The sequence below is a fragment of the Malaclemys terrapin genome, chromosome 10, assembly GCF_027887155.1.
Source record: "Malaclemys terrapin pileata isolate rMalTer1 chromosome 10, rMalTer1.hap1, whole genome shotgun sequence".
NCBI classification, from domain to species: Eukaryota; Metazoa; Chordata; order Testudines; family Emydidae; genus Malaclemys; species Malaclemys terrapin.
In genome coordinates this window covers 34080501-34095329 of record NC_071514.1, presented here as the reverse complement: position 1 = coordinate 34095329, position 14829 = coordinate 34080501, and the positions used below count along the sequence as shown (strand labels likewise).

Here is a 14829-nt window from a genome sequence, read left to right as displayed (position 1 = left end):
CTCACACCATTTGTAAAGAGTTGAGGATGTTTGCTTCATTCCCTTAAGGGGAAATCTGTAGGTAAAGAGTACATGCCTGCTCCAATTTAGACACTCTGAAGCAGATATATATTATCCCTAGTTTTGATACATTCCTAGAAGCATCAACTAAGTTGCATTAAAAGGAAAGTTTTAGGGAACATCTTACTCTGCCACATTATCGGACACAAGATATACTGGGCCTATAAAATAAAATAAAAAGGTGGCACCTCACAAAAATTACATTTATATTAGATCCTCTTAACAGGGCTTTGAGCAATGAAGTGGTATGTAAGAAAGTTACAGCATGGGAGGCATGGTCAGAGTATAACAGTGAGGGTGGAGTGCACTTGCAACATCTTAGCATCATACAGTGCTGAACGCAAAAGAGCGAAGTCTAATCATTTTGAACTTTAACATTTGGGTTTATTCCCAAACATCTGCAAGACATTTGAGACACAAATGCAACCAGTTATTCAGCCTTTTGAAAGTTAGGGACCCATGTTTTTGGTGGGTTTTTTTCTTGTGTTTTGTTTTAAAAGAACAGTTGTTACTTCCATACTCTGGAGGACTCAGTAAAATGCTCTTCAAATGACTATCAGCACTAGTCAGCCAAGAGCAACTCTAGGCACTCCCTCCCCTTCATCTCACTTAGAGCTTGGGCAGCAAAAAAGTCAGGACAAAAACTCTGGTTTCCCACATGATGGTACATGGAGCAGCTACCACCTAGCCAACACAAGAGAGGCCCAACGAAGCTGATATTTCAAGAGCCCTGATCATGGCCCTGGTTCAATGCCTTGAACCCCTCAATGGAATAGTTTTTCATGAGGGCAGCCTACCTCCCATTCAGCCATATTTATCTCACCTTGCAAGATACTATAAAACCCTCCACTTCATGGAGAAAAAGGTTAAAGGTGGAATAGGGGGGAGACATAAAAAATAGATATAGTTGAGGCCAACTTAGATAAGATGACAAAGAATGCAAGAATGTGTACGTAGAATATGAAAATATTTCCTACTCTGAAACACTTGAGACTCATTAACCACATCAGACCAATGCTTACAATGGAGTAAAGCTAGCTGTAGCTTCCTCTAGCACCTGTCTCCTTGGCTAAGAGAAGCTATCCTACTATGGTTTGAAAAAGGAAATAACCTATCTTCAGTGAAGGGAAGTGACATACTTTCTGTGTTAAGTCTATAACCATCAGCACAGAACTAGGATTTTCCCCTACGGTATACTTTGAAACTGTTAGTCTTTTACATGTCAGTGACCTACAGCATAAACAGGTCAGAATACCATGATCTCAAATCTAGTGTTCAGTGGACTGTCTCATGGTTCAGCTTCTTATTTACATCAGTGATCCTGTCAGGACCACTGCCAAAGGAATGCATGTACCAAGTGTGCTACTATGAAGAACAGGAGAGGCCCACCCAGAACCAAATTCAGTTTCCAAGCAAGGAGCACAGCCAGGGAAACCTCCCCAAAACCTCCTCTGCAAAACCTTTTGCAGAAAGCAGAGCTCACACTCCATACCTCGGAGTGACCTTTGCACTAAATAATTTGCGACACTGAAAGCAAGCTGAGTCCAGCTTTTGAATTGCAAGCCACAATGGCAGCAGGAACTTTCATTTGGTTGTAACTTTGTTCGACATGAGTCAAAGTTCACTGTCCCCCTTCAGCAACACTTTTTAAAACATGTTTTAGGGTAAAAGTGGTTTAACAAACATGTACAGAATACAGGTTTCAGAGTAGCAGCCGTGTTAGTCTGTATCCACAAAAAGAACAGGAGTATTTGTGGCACCTTAGAGACTAACAAATTTATTAGAGCATAAGCTTTCGTGGGCTACAGCCCACTTCTACAGAATAGAAGTTTCATATGAAAAAAAAAAAAAAAAACAGGATTTCTGGCCTCTGAACAACTCCCCATAGTGTCTGCAACCAAGACACTGCAACATTATGCTAGTGCATTATAAAAGGAAAAGCAGCCAGTCTGTTTTCGCTGTCTATTTTCATGAGCAAAACAGAGTAAGCAAACAGCAACTGGAGAAGTCATCTCAGCTTGAAATTTTTATGTTGTAATAATTTAAGAAAGCATTAGCAACAAGTAAGTGTTTGCTTGTTTTGGGTGTATTGTTTTTAGCTCAATACCCTTTAAGATGGCATCACTAACTTAATCATTTAGAGAAGTAGTCCCTACAAACGTAACATGCAATTTTCATAAGACATTCCAAAGTCAACCAGCTTGCTTCAAACAGTTAATGTATTGTTCAAATAGAATCATGCATGCAAGTGACCTCTCATTAAAATGTATGAAGATTCCACTCTGAGAAAAGCCCATTGCGTAAGCAGGATGGCATGCAGCATATGAAATTTTAGGTCTTGAACATATGACACTTGAAGTTTAGTTCTGTAGAAAGTAACTTTCGCTTCAGAGAAACTTTAAAGCTTTCTGAATCAAGGATTTAACCACATCCTTTAGTGGACATGACAACAAGAACTGGCCTCTTGCATCAGAATGGCATATATTGGACCCCAAGTCACCAGTTAATTTGAGACTCCTCCCTCTAAGCCAGCTGAAGTCAGGATCACTGCAGAGATAGCAGCCTGTGTTTTATTTTTTTAGGCAAGTACTCAAGTAGAATTGCTCTGAAGCACCTTTTGGTAACAGAACTGCTTGGAAGTCCAATCCACTCTTCCTATTCCCTTTTCTGCTTCCTCCCTCAGCAGTAAAGTGAGGCATTTAAAAAGCACAGGCTAAAAGTCATTTTGAAAAGCTGTTTTCTTTGCCTATGGTTTCAGTGGTAGCTGTGTTAGTCTGTATCAGCAAAAAAAACAACCAAAAAACGAGGAGTCCTTGTTAATTGATTTATCTTGTTAGACTGACTTAACACTTGGTAAAGCAACCCACATCCTTTCATGTATTTATACCTGCTCCTGGATCTTTTACTTCATACATCTGATAAAGTGGGTTCTAGCCCACAAAAGCTTATGCCCAAATAAATTTGTTAGTCTCTAAGGTGCCACAAGGACTCCTTGTTTGCTTTGCCTATGTTACCCACATGGTTTCTGACTATTACAATCTACAATTAATTCTTCAACATTTATATTTTTTACTCAGTTGGGAGGATGAAGACAGCATAATGTTTCAGCTTTATCTAGTTAATTTCACTTCTGGATCTCATTCTCCTACCAAGTTGCAGAGTTTGCAAACGCTGCAGGGGAATGTTTAGAGACTATTTCCATGGGAACTTTAGTTTCACAGTAACAATCCTGCCTATGTCTGGTTCTGAGTTGTTAGGTTTTTAGTTTTAAATAACTCACTGAAGCAGGTAAATGAGGGCAATATAAAGAGAAGAACCATCCAAACCATCTATAGACTTAGCTGAGGTTATAAAGTATGTCAAATTGAGGGTATGAAAATCTTATTATTCTATATCCCACATTTGTAAAGGTCAAGCTCTTGTCTAAGAAATATACGAAAACATATACAGTCATATAAGAAAACATATTGATAGATTCCTGACAAGAGGAATTTAAAGGCTTGCAGTCTTCAGTGCATAGCCATGATTAGTACATACCAATGAAAAGTTTTATGAGGGCTTTTAATAAGGCTCAAATAAAATTAGGACCTCAGAAGACAAAATGCTACCCAAAAAGAGGCCAAAGGATCATCACATATTATAATTAGACTTGTGATATTAAAGTGATCCTGGAACACCACAGGTGGCACAACAAAATCATTAATCTGGTTACAGACAGCCCCCCAACCTGAAGCAAATACTCACCAGCAACTACACACCACACAACAAAAACACTAAACCAAGAACCAATCTCTGCAACAAACCCCGTTGCCAACTCTGTCTGCATATCTATTCAAGGGACACCATCATAGGACCTAACTGCATCAGCCATCATGTGCCAGCAATGCCCCTCTGCCATGTACATTGGCCAAACCAGATAGTCTCTATGCAAAAAACTAAATGGACACAAATCTGACATCAGGACTTATAACATTCAAAAACCAGTAGGAGAACACTTCAATCTCTCTGAACACTCAATAACAGACTTAAGAGTGGCAATTCTTCAACAAAAGAACTTCAAAAACAGATTCCAACAAGAAACTGCAGAACTGGAATTAATTTGCAAACTGGACACCATCAAATTAGGCCTGAATAAAGACTGGGAGTGGATGGGTCACTACAAAAACTAATTTCCCTCTGCTGATACTCACACCTTCTTGTCAACTGTTTGAAATGGGACACCTTGATTACATTGGCCTCATTAGCACTACAAAAGTGATTTTTCCTCCCTTGGTATTCACCCCTTCTTGTCAACTGTTGAGAATAAGTCACTTCCACATTAATTGAATTGTCTCATTAGCACTGATCCCCCACTTGGTAAGGCAACTCCCATCTTTTCATGTGCTGTGTATTTATACCTGCCTTCTGTATTTTCCACTTCATGCACCTGATGAAGTGGGTTTTAGCCTACAAAAGCTTATTCCCAAAGGATAAAAGAGACATCCACAATTTGGAGCCAGCTAATGTGAAGATGTTCAGAGGAAACATCATCCCTTTTATGTTTCAGTATCACATTGAACAAGCTATTGCTCTGGTTTATCTTCAGATAATGTGAATGATCATCAGTAGGACTTTAAAAGTTTACCTGACAACTGTAACCCAAAGACAAAGCCTGCAAGTCGGGGTGAAAGATACCCATGTCACCAAATCTCTTGAAGTTTAAAAGGAATAAGCCTGTTTGAAAATGTATTACAATTAAATACACTACTTAATTAGCTCTAACAGCCTTTTAAAGGAGTAGCTCCATTTTTCACTGCATCTCCAAGAACATTTCACTGGAAACTTTAATTTAGCCCTATGCTCATCAGAGTGTCCTACTAGGGTGTACAGATAAACCATTCATGTAAAAAAGCAAAGCCATACAACCCAGCTGTTGGGAATCACATCAGGATTGACCTTGGAGACTACAAGTGAAATCCTGCTTTATTGAAGTCAATGGAAGTTAAGTTATGGAGCCAGGGTTTCACAACTTTTCTTTTGGAGCCTTCAGCTAATCAGTGAGATAATTTTACAGCCTTCCAACCGCTTTTGGCAGGAAGACGACATTTTCTAATCCCTACCACCAATGGAAACACTTAGTTCTTGCGAGAGGTTTGTGCAAGGCACGTCTGCTACTTTACCACTCTCCCGTGGCCTCCATTTTCGGGTACTAACCCCAATGAATATCAAATCCTGCATTTTTAGATAGATCTTGCCAAAGCCACAACAGACTGAAACTGATAAGAGTGAAGTCAACAGCAATGGATTCCCAATAACAGTTAAGAACATAAGAATGGTCATACTGAGTCAGAGCCATGGTCCATCTAGCCTATTTTCCTGTCTTTTGAAAACAGTGGCTAGTGCCAGATGCTTCAGAGGGAAAGAGATCCATCCATCCCCTGTCATTCAGTCCCAGCTTTTAGCAGTCAGAGATTTAGGAACACCCAAAGCATGGGATTGGCTATTAGCCAAGAGGGTCAGGGATGCATAATACTTTTTAGCCTTCACAACATCCTCTGGCAACGAGTTCCACACGTTGACTCTGCATTGTGAGAAGGAGTACTTTCTAATGTTTGTTTTAAGCTTGCTGCCTACTAATTTCATTGGGTGACCCCTGGTTGCTGTGTTATATGGATGGGTAAATTCCTTATTCACTTTCTCCACAACATTCATGTTTTATAGACATCTCTTTTCTAAGCTAAATAGTCCCAGTCTTTTTAATCTCTTCTCATATGGCAGCTATTCCATACCCCAAATCATTTCTGATGCCATTCTCTGTACTTTTTCCAATTCTAATATACCTTTTTTTTTTGAGATGGGATGACCAGAGCTGCATGTATAATGCATGTATTATGATATTTTCTGTGTTATCTATCCCTTTCCTAATGGGTTCCTAACTTTGTTAGCATTTTGCCTGCTGATACACATTGAGCAACTAATACCAGTCATTTTATATTCTGCTATTTCAACCTGGGAGAAACAAAGGAGCGAACTTTACAACTATGGGAGGTTTTTTGTTTTAAATTGAGATCTGATTGTATAGAATTTGACAGCTGTTCATGAAAGCTTCCTACAGGCAGGGCTGGCTCTAGGATTTTTGCCGCCCCAAGCTAAGACAGTTTTGCCCCCCCCCCCCCCCGTTTTTTTCTTACCCCGGCCCCGCCTCAACTCCGCCCCTTCCCCAAATCCCCAGCCCTGCCTCCTCCCCTCAGGCTCTCAAGCCTGGGAGGGAGGGAGGGAGAGGGAGAAGCAGCGCGTGCGCTGCGGCCACTCGGGGTCTCCCCCTCCCTCCCAGGCTCTCAAACCCGGGAGGGAGGGGGAGATCCCAAGTGGCCGTGGCGCGCGAATCAGCTGTTTCGTGCGCCGCGGCTGCTCGGGATCTCCCCCTCCCGGGTTTGAGAGCCTGGGAGGGAGGGCGAGCAGGGCGCGCAAGCCGCAGCAGCGGAGGTGAGTCAGGGCGGCCGGGGCACATTTTTAGGGGCAGCATGGCCCGCGCCAGAATGCCGCCCCTAAAAATGTGCCGCCCCAAGCACCAGCTTGTTTTGCTGGTGCCTAGGGCCAGCCCTGCCTACAGGCCATTATGCAACAGGGTTATCTGTTGTTAGAAAGCTCTAGGGAAAAATACAAGTACATACACACACCCCAGGACCACAAAGTCCCTTACTACATCCTCCAAGGACAAGAAAGAACACCTTCCAATGTGAGGATTTTGGTTTTTTTTATTTTGAGTTCAAAGTCAAGAAGCCAAAATGAATGAGGCTTAACTCTATATTCACACACAAGCTTTACACTCATGTAACTTCTTAGAAAGAAGAAATAAATAGAAACACTCCCAATTTACCCCAAGAGAGAACTCATCTTTACAAACAGGATAATTTAATCTAACACTGAAAAGTTTTGAAGATAAAAGTTAAAAGTGACAGTTTGTCCTTGGATGCTTCAATGGGAAATTTTAGATGTTTACATAAACAAAGTTAATTTGTACTGCAATCTCAAAGATTAAAATCAAGCAATACCTCACTTTAAACACAGAATGTGTTCTTCACCATGTGAATCATAGTATGAACTTCAGCCAACTTTTAAAAAAGAAAGCCAGGTCAAGACAAATACCACCACTAAAAAGACAGCTTAAAGTGACAAACTGCAGAACTGTTATTTTCAACTCTTATTAAAACAGGAACAAGACTGTTAAGGAGCCTAGATAATAGTAATCACTTTTTTAAATGCTTTACAATACTTTCCTGATAGCATATACTAACAAACTACAATTTTCACATTTGTTCCTAAATTCATTAAGTGTTAATCTATTCTTAAACAAAAATTGTTTATTCAGAGCAGGCTACCAACACTGCTTCAATCTGCCCCTCTGTTGGTCAAATAATCAGGCAATACATAACCAAGACAGCTCCATCTGCCAGTTAAAAGTGGGGATGAAACAGTTAGACATCTGTCATGTTATTTCAGGGTAACACGCAAAGACAAAGCGACAATATCATTTTTAATACAAACCAAGCAATTTCACTCACATTGATTTGCTCTTATTGTAGACTATAAAAAGTCTAAGTAGTATCATTTTAATAATAAAAAGGGTTGCAACCTAAGATGTCCCCTGTACTGATTAATGTACAATGTGGAACATTCAAAGCTGAAGTGAAAATACTCTATGTACCTCAATTTGTTTATTCACCTATAACGTACACAGAAGATTGGTCAAGAGAAACAAGAGAAGTCTCCTAACACAGTGCCATCTTTCCTGCGGACTCAGGCCTCACATTTGTCTCTGAAGCTTCCTCTTGCCATATATTTGCCTATTACCACCCCAGTAATGTTGTTTGCTTCTCCCAAGCAAGCCTTCACCTCCTCACACTTTGACCTGTCTTCAAGTCCCACTCCTCAGGACTCCGGCACACATAGCCCACTAATGCAAAGCAGCACCACCTTGTCACCCCCTCCAGACAGTTTCAATGTCTCCTTCATTTCAAAAACCCTAATTTTAAAGAGAAGTTACAAGTTCTTGTCACCAAGCCACCCCTGAATATTCTTTCCCTGTTCTTCCATCACTGTCTCTTTGCACCATCTCACCAGCAATGAACTTTCCATCTATAGCTCCTGCCATCAAGAATAGCCCAACTGAAATTTTCCTCTTCATCAAAGCTTCAGCACTCCCTCTTTTTGGCCTATGACAATTCACTCTCTCTTTACATAACTCTGCCTCACTAATTTGTACCAGAATATTCAGTCTGGTACTTGTACCAGTCTGGTATAATTTAACAATAAAATGTGTTGAAATAGTTTCTATTAAAGACTATTACAGAGGCTGAAGTTTCATTCTAGGGAGAAGTGGATCATTTTGTATACTTTGGATTAAACTAATTTGACAAGTCAGCATACATATGCTTATTTTTTTCTGGGTGGCCCTGTTTTTCAAGAATGAAGCCCAAGAAAAAAGTGAGGCAATTTGTTCTAACCATCAGATACAGTACACTCTGGATGACTTTTTGCCACATGTTGATATCATCTTGGATAAGGAACCCAGAGAAATCTAAAGAATAAGCTTTCTAACTCTAAATAAAACGGATCCCATTCTGCTAGCTAGCACTACTCAAAAAGCAAGCTAGAGAATTGCAGAATATTAGACTGTCATTCAATACTGTGCACAAGTAAAAAATTAAGCAGGACTGTATGCACTTTAGGGCCGACTTTAGAACCAGTAATTGATAGGACCAGCAAAGTACAGATTCTATATTTTGGATACATTATATTTTATCAGCTTTAACAGGAATTTAAGTTCTTTTATATTGACTTGTTGGACTGAGCAAACTGGCTCAATTTATTTGAGTTTTACTTCCCTTTTAGTTCTGTATGAAAGCAAGAGTTTCCAATCAAGGAAGCAGTAGTGACAAGTCCATGTTAGCAATAAGTTTCTCCTGCAGGAAAAAGTTTTAAGTTGTGAAGAGTGGAGCCCTACTAACGATTAGAGTAATTGAGGAAAAGGGACCTCTTTCTAAGAGGGAGAATGACAAAAACGTAGTTAAGTAAAGAGACAGCATGAACACAATTGTAGTCAGGGGGAGAAAAAGAGGGGGGGGCAAGAAATCAGGGGGACTAGTTGCAAGCATCCAGGCAAACACCTGTATTCAGCATGAAGTATATTCCCCTCCTCCCACCCTATCACCAATGTGGACAGGGGAAAGAGAGAGAGGAATCCATAAAACCAAGGGTTGAGCACATCAACAGAGCACCGTGAGTCTTGAAAGGCCCACACAAGGACACAAGCATATAACTTCAATGGTTATTTAATTATACAATTGGTAGAAATAAAATTGACGGATTACCACATTCCCCACCTTCTTCTCAGCTACTAAAAAAAAAAAAAAAGATTGGACTGGATAACTTCCAATGCTGTGGTGACTGAAATTACTAAGTGACAATGCAAGTCGTGATTGGGAAACAGTAGGAGCAACCAGAGAAATGTCTTGCAACAGTACAAGGCAGGCCTAAGCTGCTATGACACAGAGAAGGCAGAATTCCATAGCTAGGAATGAGGCTGAAAAGGAAAATTTAAAGAGTAACACAATGCAGTCAAAACCAAAAACCCACACAAACACCTCACCAACCCCTCTTCCACTCACCCCCACACAAATGGGGCCTAGCATAAGGTTAATTTGTACAGTAAAAAGACAAGATATGTCAGATCTCAAAAATTAAGCCAGTTCCAGCTCAGTACTTGAATAGAAACTAAGTAAGGGTATGTCTACACTCAAAGCAGGAGGTGTGTTTGTGTGAAATTCACAGCTTGCAGGCATGCACTCAGAGCAGATAGCCCCTCCCACTAATTAGGCTATAGCAGCTACATTCTGATGAGAATTAGCGCAAGTATGTCTCCTTGAGCTGGGACTCACACCCCCACCTCAAAGTGTAGACATATCCCATTTCTCCTAAGGGTGCCACCAAGTAGTATTAGATGGTGCTCCATGCACAACATGATGCTAGGGGACACCATGTTGTTGGAGACACCATCTTCTGGAGGTCACGTGAAGCCAGTATTCTGACACCTTCAATTCCTGTAGCTAGATTTTACCCGATTTACTCCCATTTAGATACAGCATTGTATTGTTCCACCCTTGAAATAGAATTATTTCTCCCATGATTAAAATGCAGCTATCTATTATACACTGCAGTCAAGAGCCTTCAGGATGGACAGCACTACATGTATGATGTGTTAATCAGTTTTACAATGCTAACTAAGTTAGATCAGACAGCAAGCTTTGAGGAAGATACCATCCATTTAAGTAGAAGTCTGGACATTGTTCTCAACCAGTGGTGGGCAACCTACGACCCATCATGGTAAGGTGCTGGCGGGCTGCCAGACCATTTGTTTACATTTGCATAGTCGCCCACAGCTCCCAATGGCCATGGCTCGCCATTCCCAGCCAATGAGAACTGCGGGAAGCGGTGGCCAGGCCCACACTGCTTCCCCGCAGCTCCCATTGGCTGAGAATGGTGAACTGCAGCCATTGGGAGCTGTGGGCGGCTGTACAAACACACACACAGTCTGGCAGCCCGCCAGCAGATTACCCTGACGGGCTGCATGTGGCCTGCAGGTTGCCCACCACTGTTCTAAACAAACAAACAAGCAAAGACCACACGGCATACACCCACGTGTTAGAACACTGACCTACAACTGAGAATAGAGAATACTCCATTTTGTGCAGTCTCTCTGTTTGGGCATTTGTCAGCACTTTGCATACAGTCAGTTTCCCCTAGAGTAACTCAGTTTCCCTCTGTGAGGTCTTCCATAAACCAACAGAGAAGGAAACACAATTACAAAATATTGGAAAATGTGATTGTAAAAGCCCAATTAATTGGGGAGTTGGGGCAGATCTTAAAACTACCATTAACTTTGTCAAATTGATGAGACTTAAAGTTAGTATCCTTTTAAAACACAAAATAAAAAACAGGGAGGGAAAGAATAGTGAAACCAAAAAAGTAACACATTAAGCTGAGGTAGGCAAGATAGAGAAAAGTAGCGTCATATATACAAAGTATCTTTAAAATCCAAAGCAGACCAATGAAATTGCACTTAAGTTTTAAGGAACTAAGCAGAAGGTCATGAAGTGTAACCAGGAAAGGTGGTGGGTGGGTGGGGGGGGAGGGTGTGTGTGAGTGAGTGTGAGTGTGAGTGTGAGAGAGAGAGAGAATCTGAATGCCGCTCAATTTACTTTATCCAGTTCTTTCTGTAACTATAAACACAGAAATATGTTCAGTGTCTAACCTGTACATGGGTTTTTTGGAGGTGGGTATGCTACTTGTTAATAACATTTCTATGACCAAAACTTCTTATTCAACTGAATACACAATGAAAAAAACCTTCAGAAAAGCCACTAATCAAACTGTTATTGGTAAACAGAATTGTTGAGATTACATTCTGAAGATGGCTGCAGAAGAAACAAGGAATTTTTCCCCTTCCTCAAATAATTTAAAAAATATCTAACCTTGGTGCTTTATTTTAACCTCCCTCCCCCTTTATTTAAAAAAAAAAAAAAAGCCTAGACATGTCATAGCGTCAAGTCTAGTCTTCCATGGAGAATTCCTGGGACTCTGATGTGGACTATCTGCTCTCAGTCCTTAACTGAAAGGGTAGAGTTTTAATCTTTAAAAGAGACATCTTTTCTCCCAAATGGTAGTTAATTAGTCCTAACTCAAAAATATCATTCAGGCTACTTCCTATCTTAGTCAGAATACACTTCCTCCATAGCCAGCATCTCATAACGCCAGCAGTACATCAAGTCTCCAGGATAACAAAACATGAATCATTAGAGTAGAAGACATTTCAGGTCTTCTTTACTCACAAAACACAAGGAGTACAAACCTTGTTTCTCCACTCCAGATCACCTTTACTTATGTCTCCATAAAATAAAAAGTTTTAATCTTTCAGATGAGCATGGATTTCATCGTGCCAAGCACTAGCAATGTGCATAAAGATTTAGTCTTCAGTTGTAAAGATATTATGCACATCTTTGCTTTCATCATGCAAGTAGCATCAACAGACTACTTAATACAGTTAAGCATGAATGTAAGTGTTTGGAGGATTGGGACATAAGCCTAATATTTCAGTAACAACACAATTACATCTAATACAGTAAAGGTCTTATAAAAATTCTCTTTGCTCAATTTAAAACTGACAGTCAATGTGGAAATGTTTAACATAATAGTCTGTTGTATTAGATAATTAAGTCATGCATAGCTCAGTAGTTTTTAGGACACTACTGTTGCAAAAGTATCTGTGCTTTAAAAAAAAAAGAAGAAGAAGATAATGCCTTGAGAAGTCTTATTACATAAAAAACAGTAACTTTAATCACAAGAAAAGCCACTCCAAATCTCAGGAACTCAATATACACATTCATATGTACTCCACTTTTATGGAACTAAAGTCTAAGACAATTATTAATATTACACATAACTAATAAAATCAACTCATCTTCAACTATGACTACTAATTGCTAACATTGTTTACTCCCTGTAATCAAGTAGTTTTTTTTTTTTTTTAAATACAACTTGAGCAATACCCAGTTTAAGCAGTTTGAGTCTTCTTCCATTTCCTGATAACTTGCATATGCACATCACAAAGAATTTAGCAAGCAACAGGGAAACAGTTATGAGGACAGCTCCTGAACAGCCTAGAAAAGGCCTCCCCCAAATCCATTAGTGTCATGTCCTGGATTTTGTTTTCAGTTCAGTCTTGGGTCAATAGTTTAAAGAGCATTTTTAAAACATCCTAACCCATTAAAGTGATTTCCATTACTGGGAGAGCAAAATGGTCCGGGGAGTTTGTACAACTGTCAACAGTTGGCCATTTCTCAAGTCACATGAAAACATTTTACATTCAAAACTGAATGATCTTATTGAAGAAAGAGTTAGGACTGTAAGTGTCAGAGAAACTGCTTTGAGGAAAAAAAGGTGTAGCTATTTAGAATCATAGAATATCAGGGTTGGAAGGGACCTCGGGAGGTCATCTAGTCCAACCCCCTGCTCAAAGCAGGACCAATCCCTAGACAGATTTTTACCCCAGTTCCCTAAATTGCCCCCTCAAGGATTGAACTCACAACCCTGGGCTTAGCAGGCCAATGCTCAAACCACTTGTTTTCCTGCAAGACTGAACTATGATAGTTTATATTTATCCATCATGGTCTCCACTGTACACTCCATTTAGAGAGCCCAACATTTGTCCTGAGAATTTAGCTCCTTTGGGGTAAAGGGTCTTTTTGTTCTGTATTTGTGCAGCACCTAGCACAATGGAGTCCTGATCAATGACTGGGGCTCCTAGGTCTTATTTTCCTGACTTAACAACGAAGCAAGCAAAGTTCAATGTTTTGAGCAGACTGCCAGTCACTGCTACAAGGTTTGGGCTGAGAGCTCAGCAAAGGGCACCTCCCTAATGACTTGTCAAGTTGCTAAACATGGGGGAAATGCACATAGCGATCTCGAAGCCGCAGCCGGAGATGAGCAAGGCAGCCCGCGATAATGCACTTCGCCAGAGATAATGCGAACCGCAGCCTACAGCCAGCTCCGAGGAGGCGGCCGAGAAGGTGCTGAGCAGCTGGGAGCCAAGAAAAGGAGACTAGGGAGGGGGAGAAGTTTCACTCCCTCTTGCCTCCCTCCGACAGGCAGAGCGCCCCGCGGCCACAGCCAGGCGGGCTTGCGCGATGCCGTGGAGAGGGGACGGCCCGACAAGAAGGCTCCACGGGGCCAGAGGAAGTGCCCCGGGCTGGCATATCTGCCCCAACCCCCTGAGGGGGGAAGGACCCGGCTTCCCCCGCACTTGACTGGCTCCGAGCGAGGCGGAGACACACCTCACGGGCACTCGCTCGCTCCAGGACAGCTGTAGCCCGACGGTCGGGCCAGCACGAACCCGCCCGTCCCCGCGCGGAACCAGCGCCAAGAGGGAAACCCCAGGCCGCTTCCCCTCCCACTCGACTCTCTCTGCCCAGCCCCCACAACGGTAACGGGGGCAGGCGGCACTCGGGCAGCCAACCGCGCTCCCCCGTCTCTCCGGTCCCCCGCCACCCTGCGAAGCCCCTCACCAGAAGGAAGAGGACAGGGGTGAAGGGTGGCAGCCCCGTCCCAGCTCTCCTCGCTCGGGCTCCTCTCCCCAGCCCAGCCCCTCACGATAGGTGATCGGGGGAGGGGGGTGCCTAGGCAGCCTGTGCCCCTTTCCCCTCTCGGCTCCCCCGGCCCGGCTCCTCGGGAAGGGATCGGGGGGGTTCCGGGGCAGCCCGTGGCTCCGTTTCCCGCCCAGCCCCTCACCGATGGTGGAGATGAAGGTGGTGTTGAAGGCGTCCTCGCTGAAGCGGAACAGCAGGCAGGTCTTGCCCACGCCCGAGTCGCCGATCAACAGCAGCTTGAAAAGATAGTCGTAGGTCTTCGCCATCTTCGCTCAGCCAAGGCTCTGGTTTACCGGGAGCTAGGGAGGGGGAAACTCCACCGCCACTCCCCGCCCACAACACTGACGCGCCGAAGCCGGCATCCAATCACGCCCGGCAACGCCCCGAGAGTCATCACTACGCGCCGGAAGTGCGCATGGGGCTGATGGGCTATGTAGTCTCCCGAGTAAAGGCCACCCCAGACTCATTTCCGGAACGCGGGACAGTGGCTCTTATGCTGGAGCAAGAGGCCTGGGGCTGCTCGGGTAGCGGCTCTGGGGCGGACAGGGCCGTGTAGTGCGAAAACTCGCTCAATTTACGGGGAGGA

General features: G+C 42.5%; 1 protein-coding gene across 1 annotated transcript in view; it reads right to left on the bottom strand.

Moving 5' to 3' along the window:
- Positions 1 to 14550, bottom strand: part of RAB8B (RAB8B, member RAS oncogene family) — a 42630-nt gene extending 28080 nt beyond the window's left edge. Inside the window, exon 1 of the mRNA XM_054041761.1 lies at positions 14386 to 14550. Coding sequence (XP_053897736.1) covers positions 14386 to 14509 — 124 coding nt within the window. The 5' untranslated portion in view covers positions 14510 to 14550. The remainder of the gene's footprint in view (positions 1 to 14385) is intronic.
- Positions 14551 to 14829: the final 279 nt, after the last annotated feature.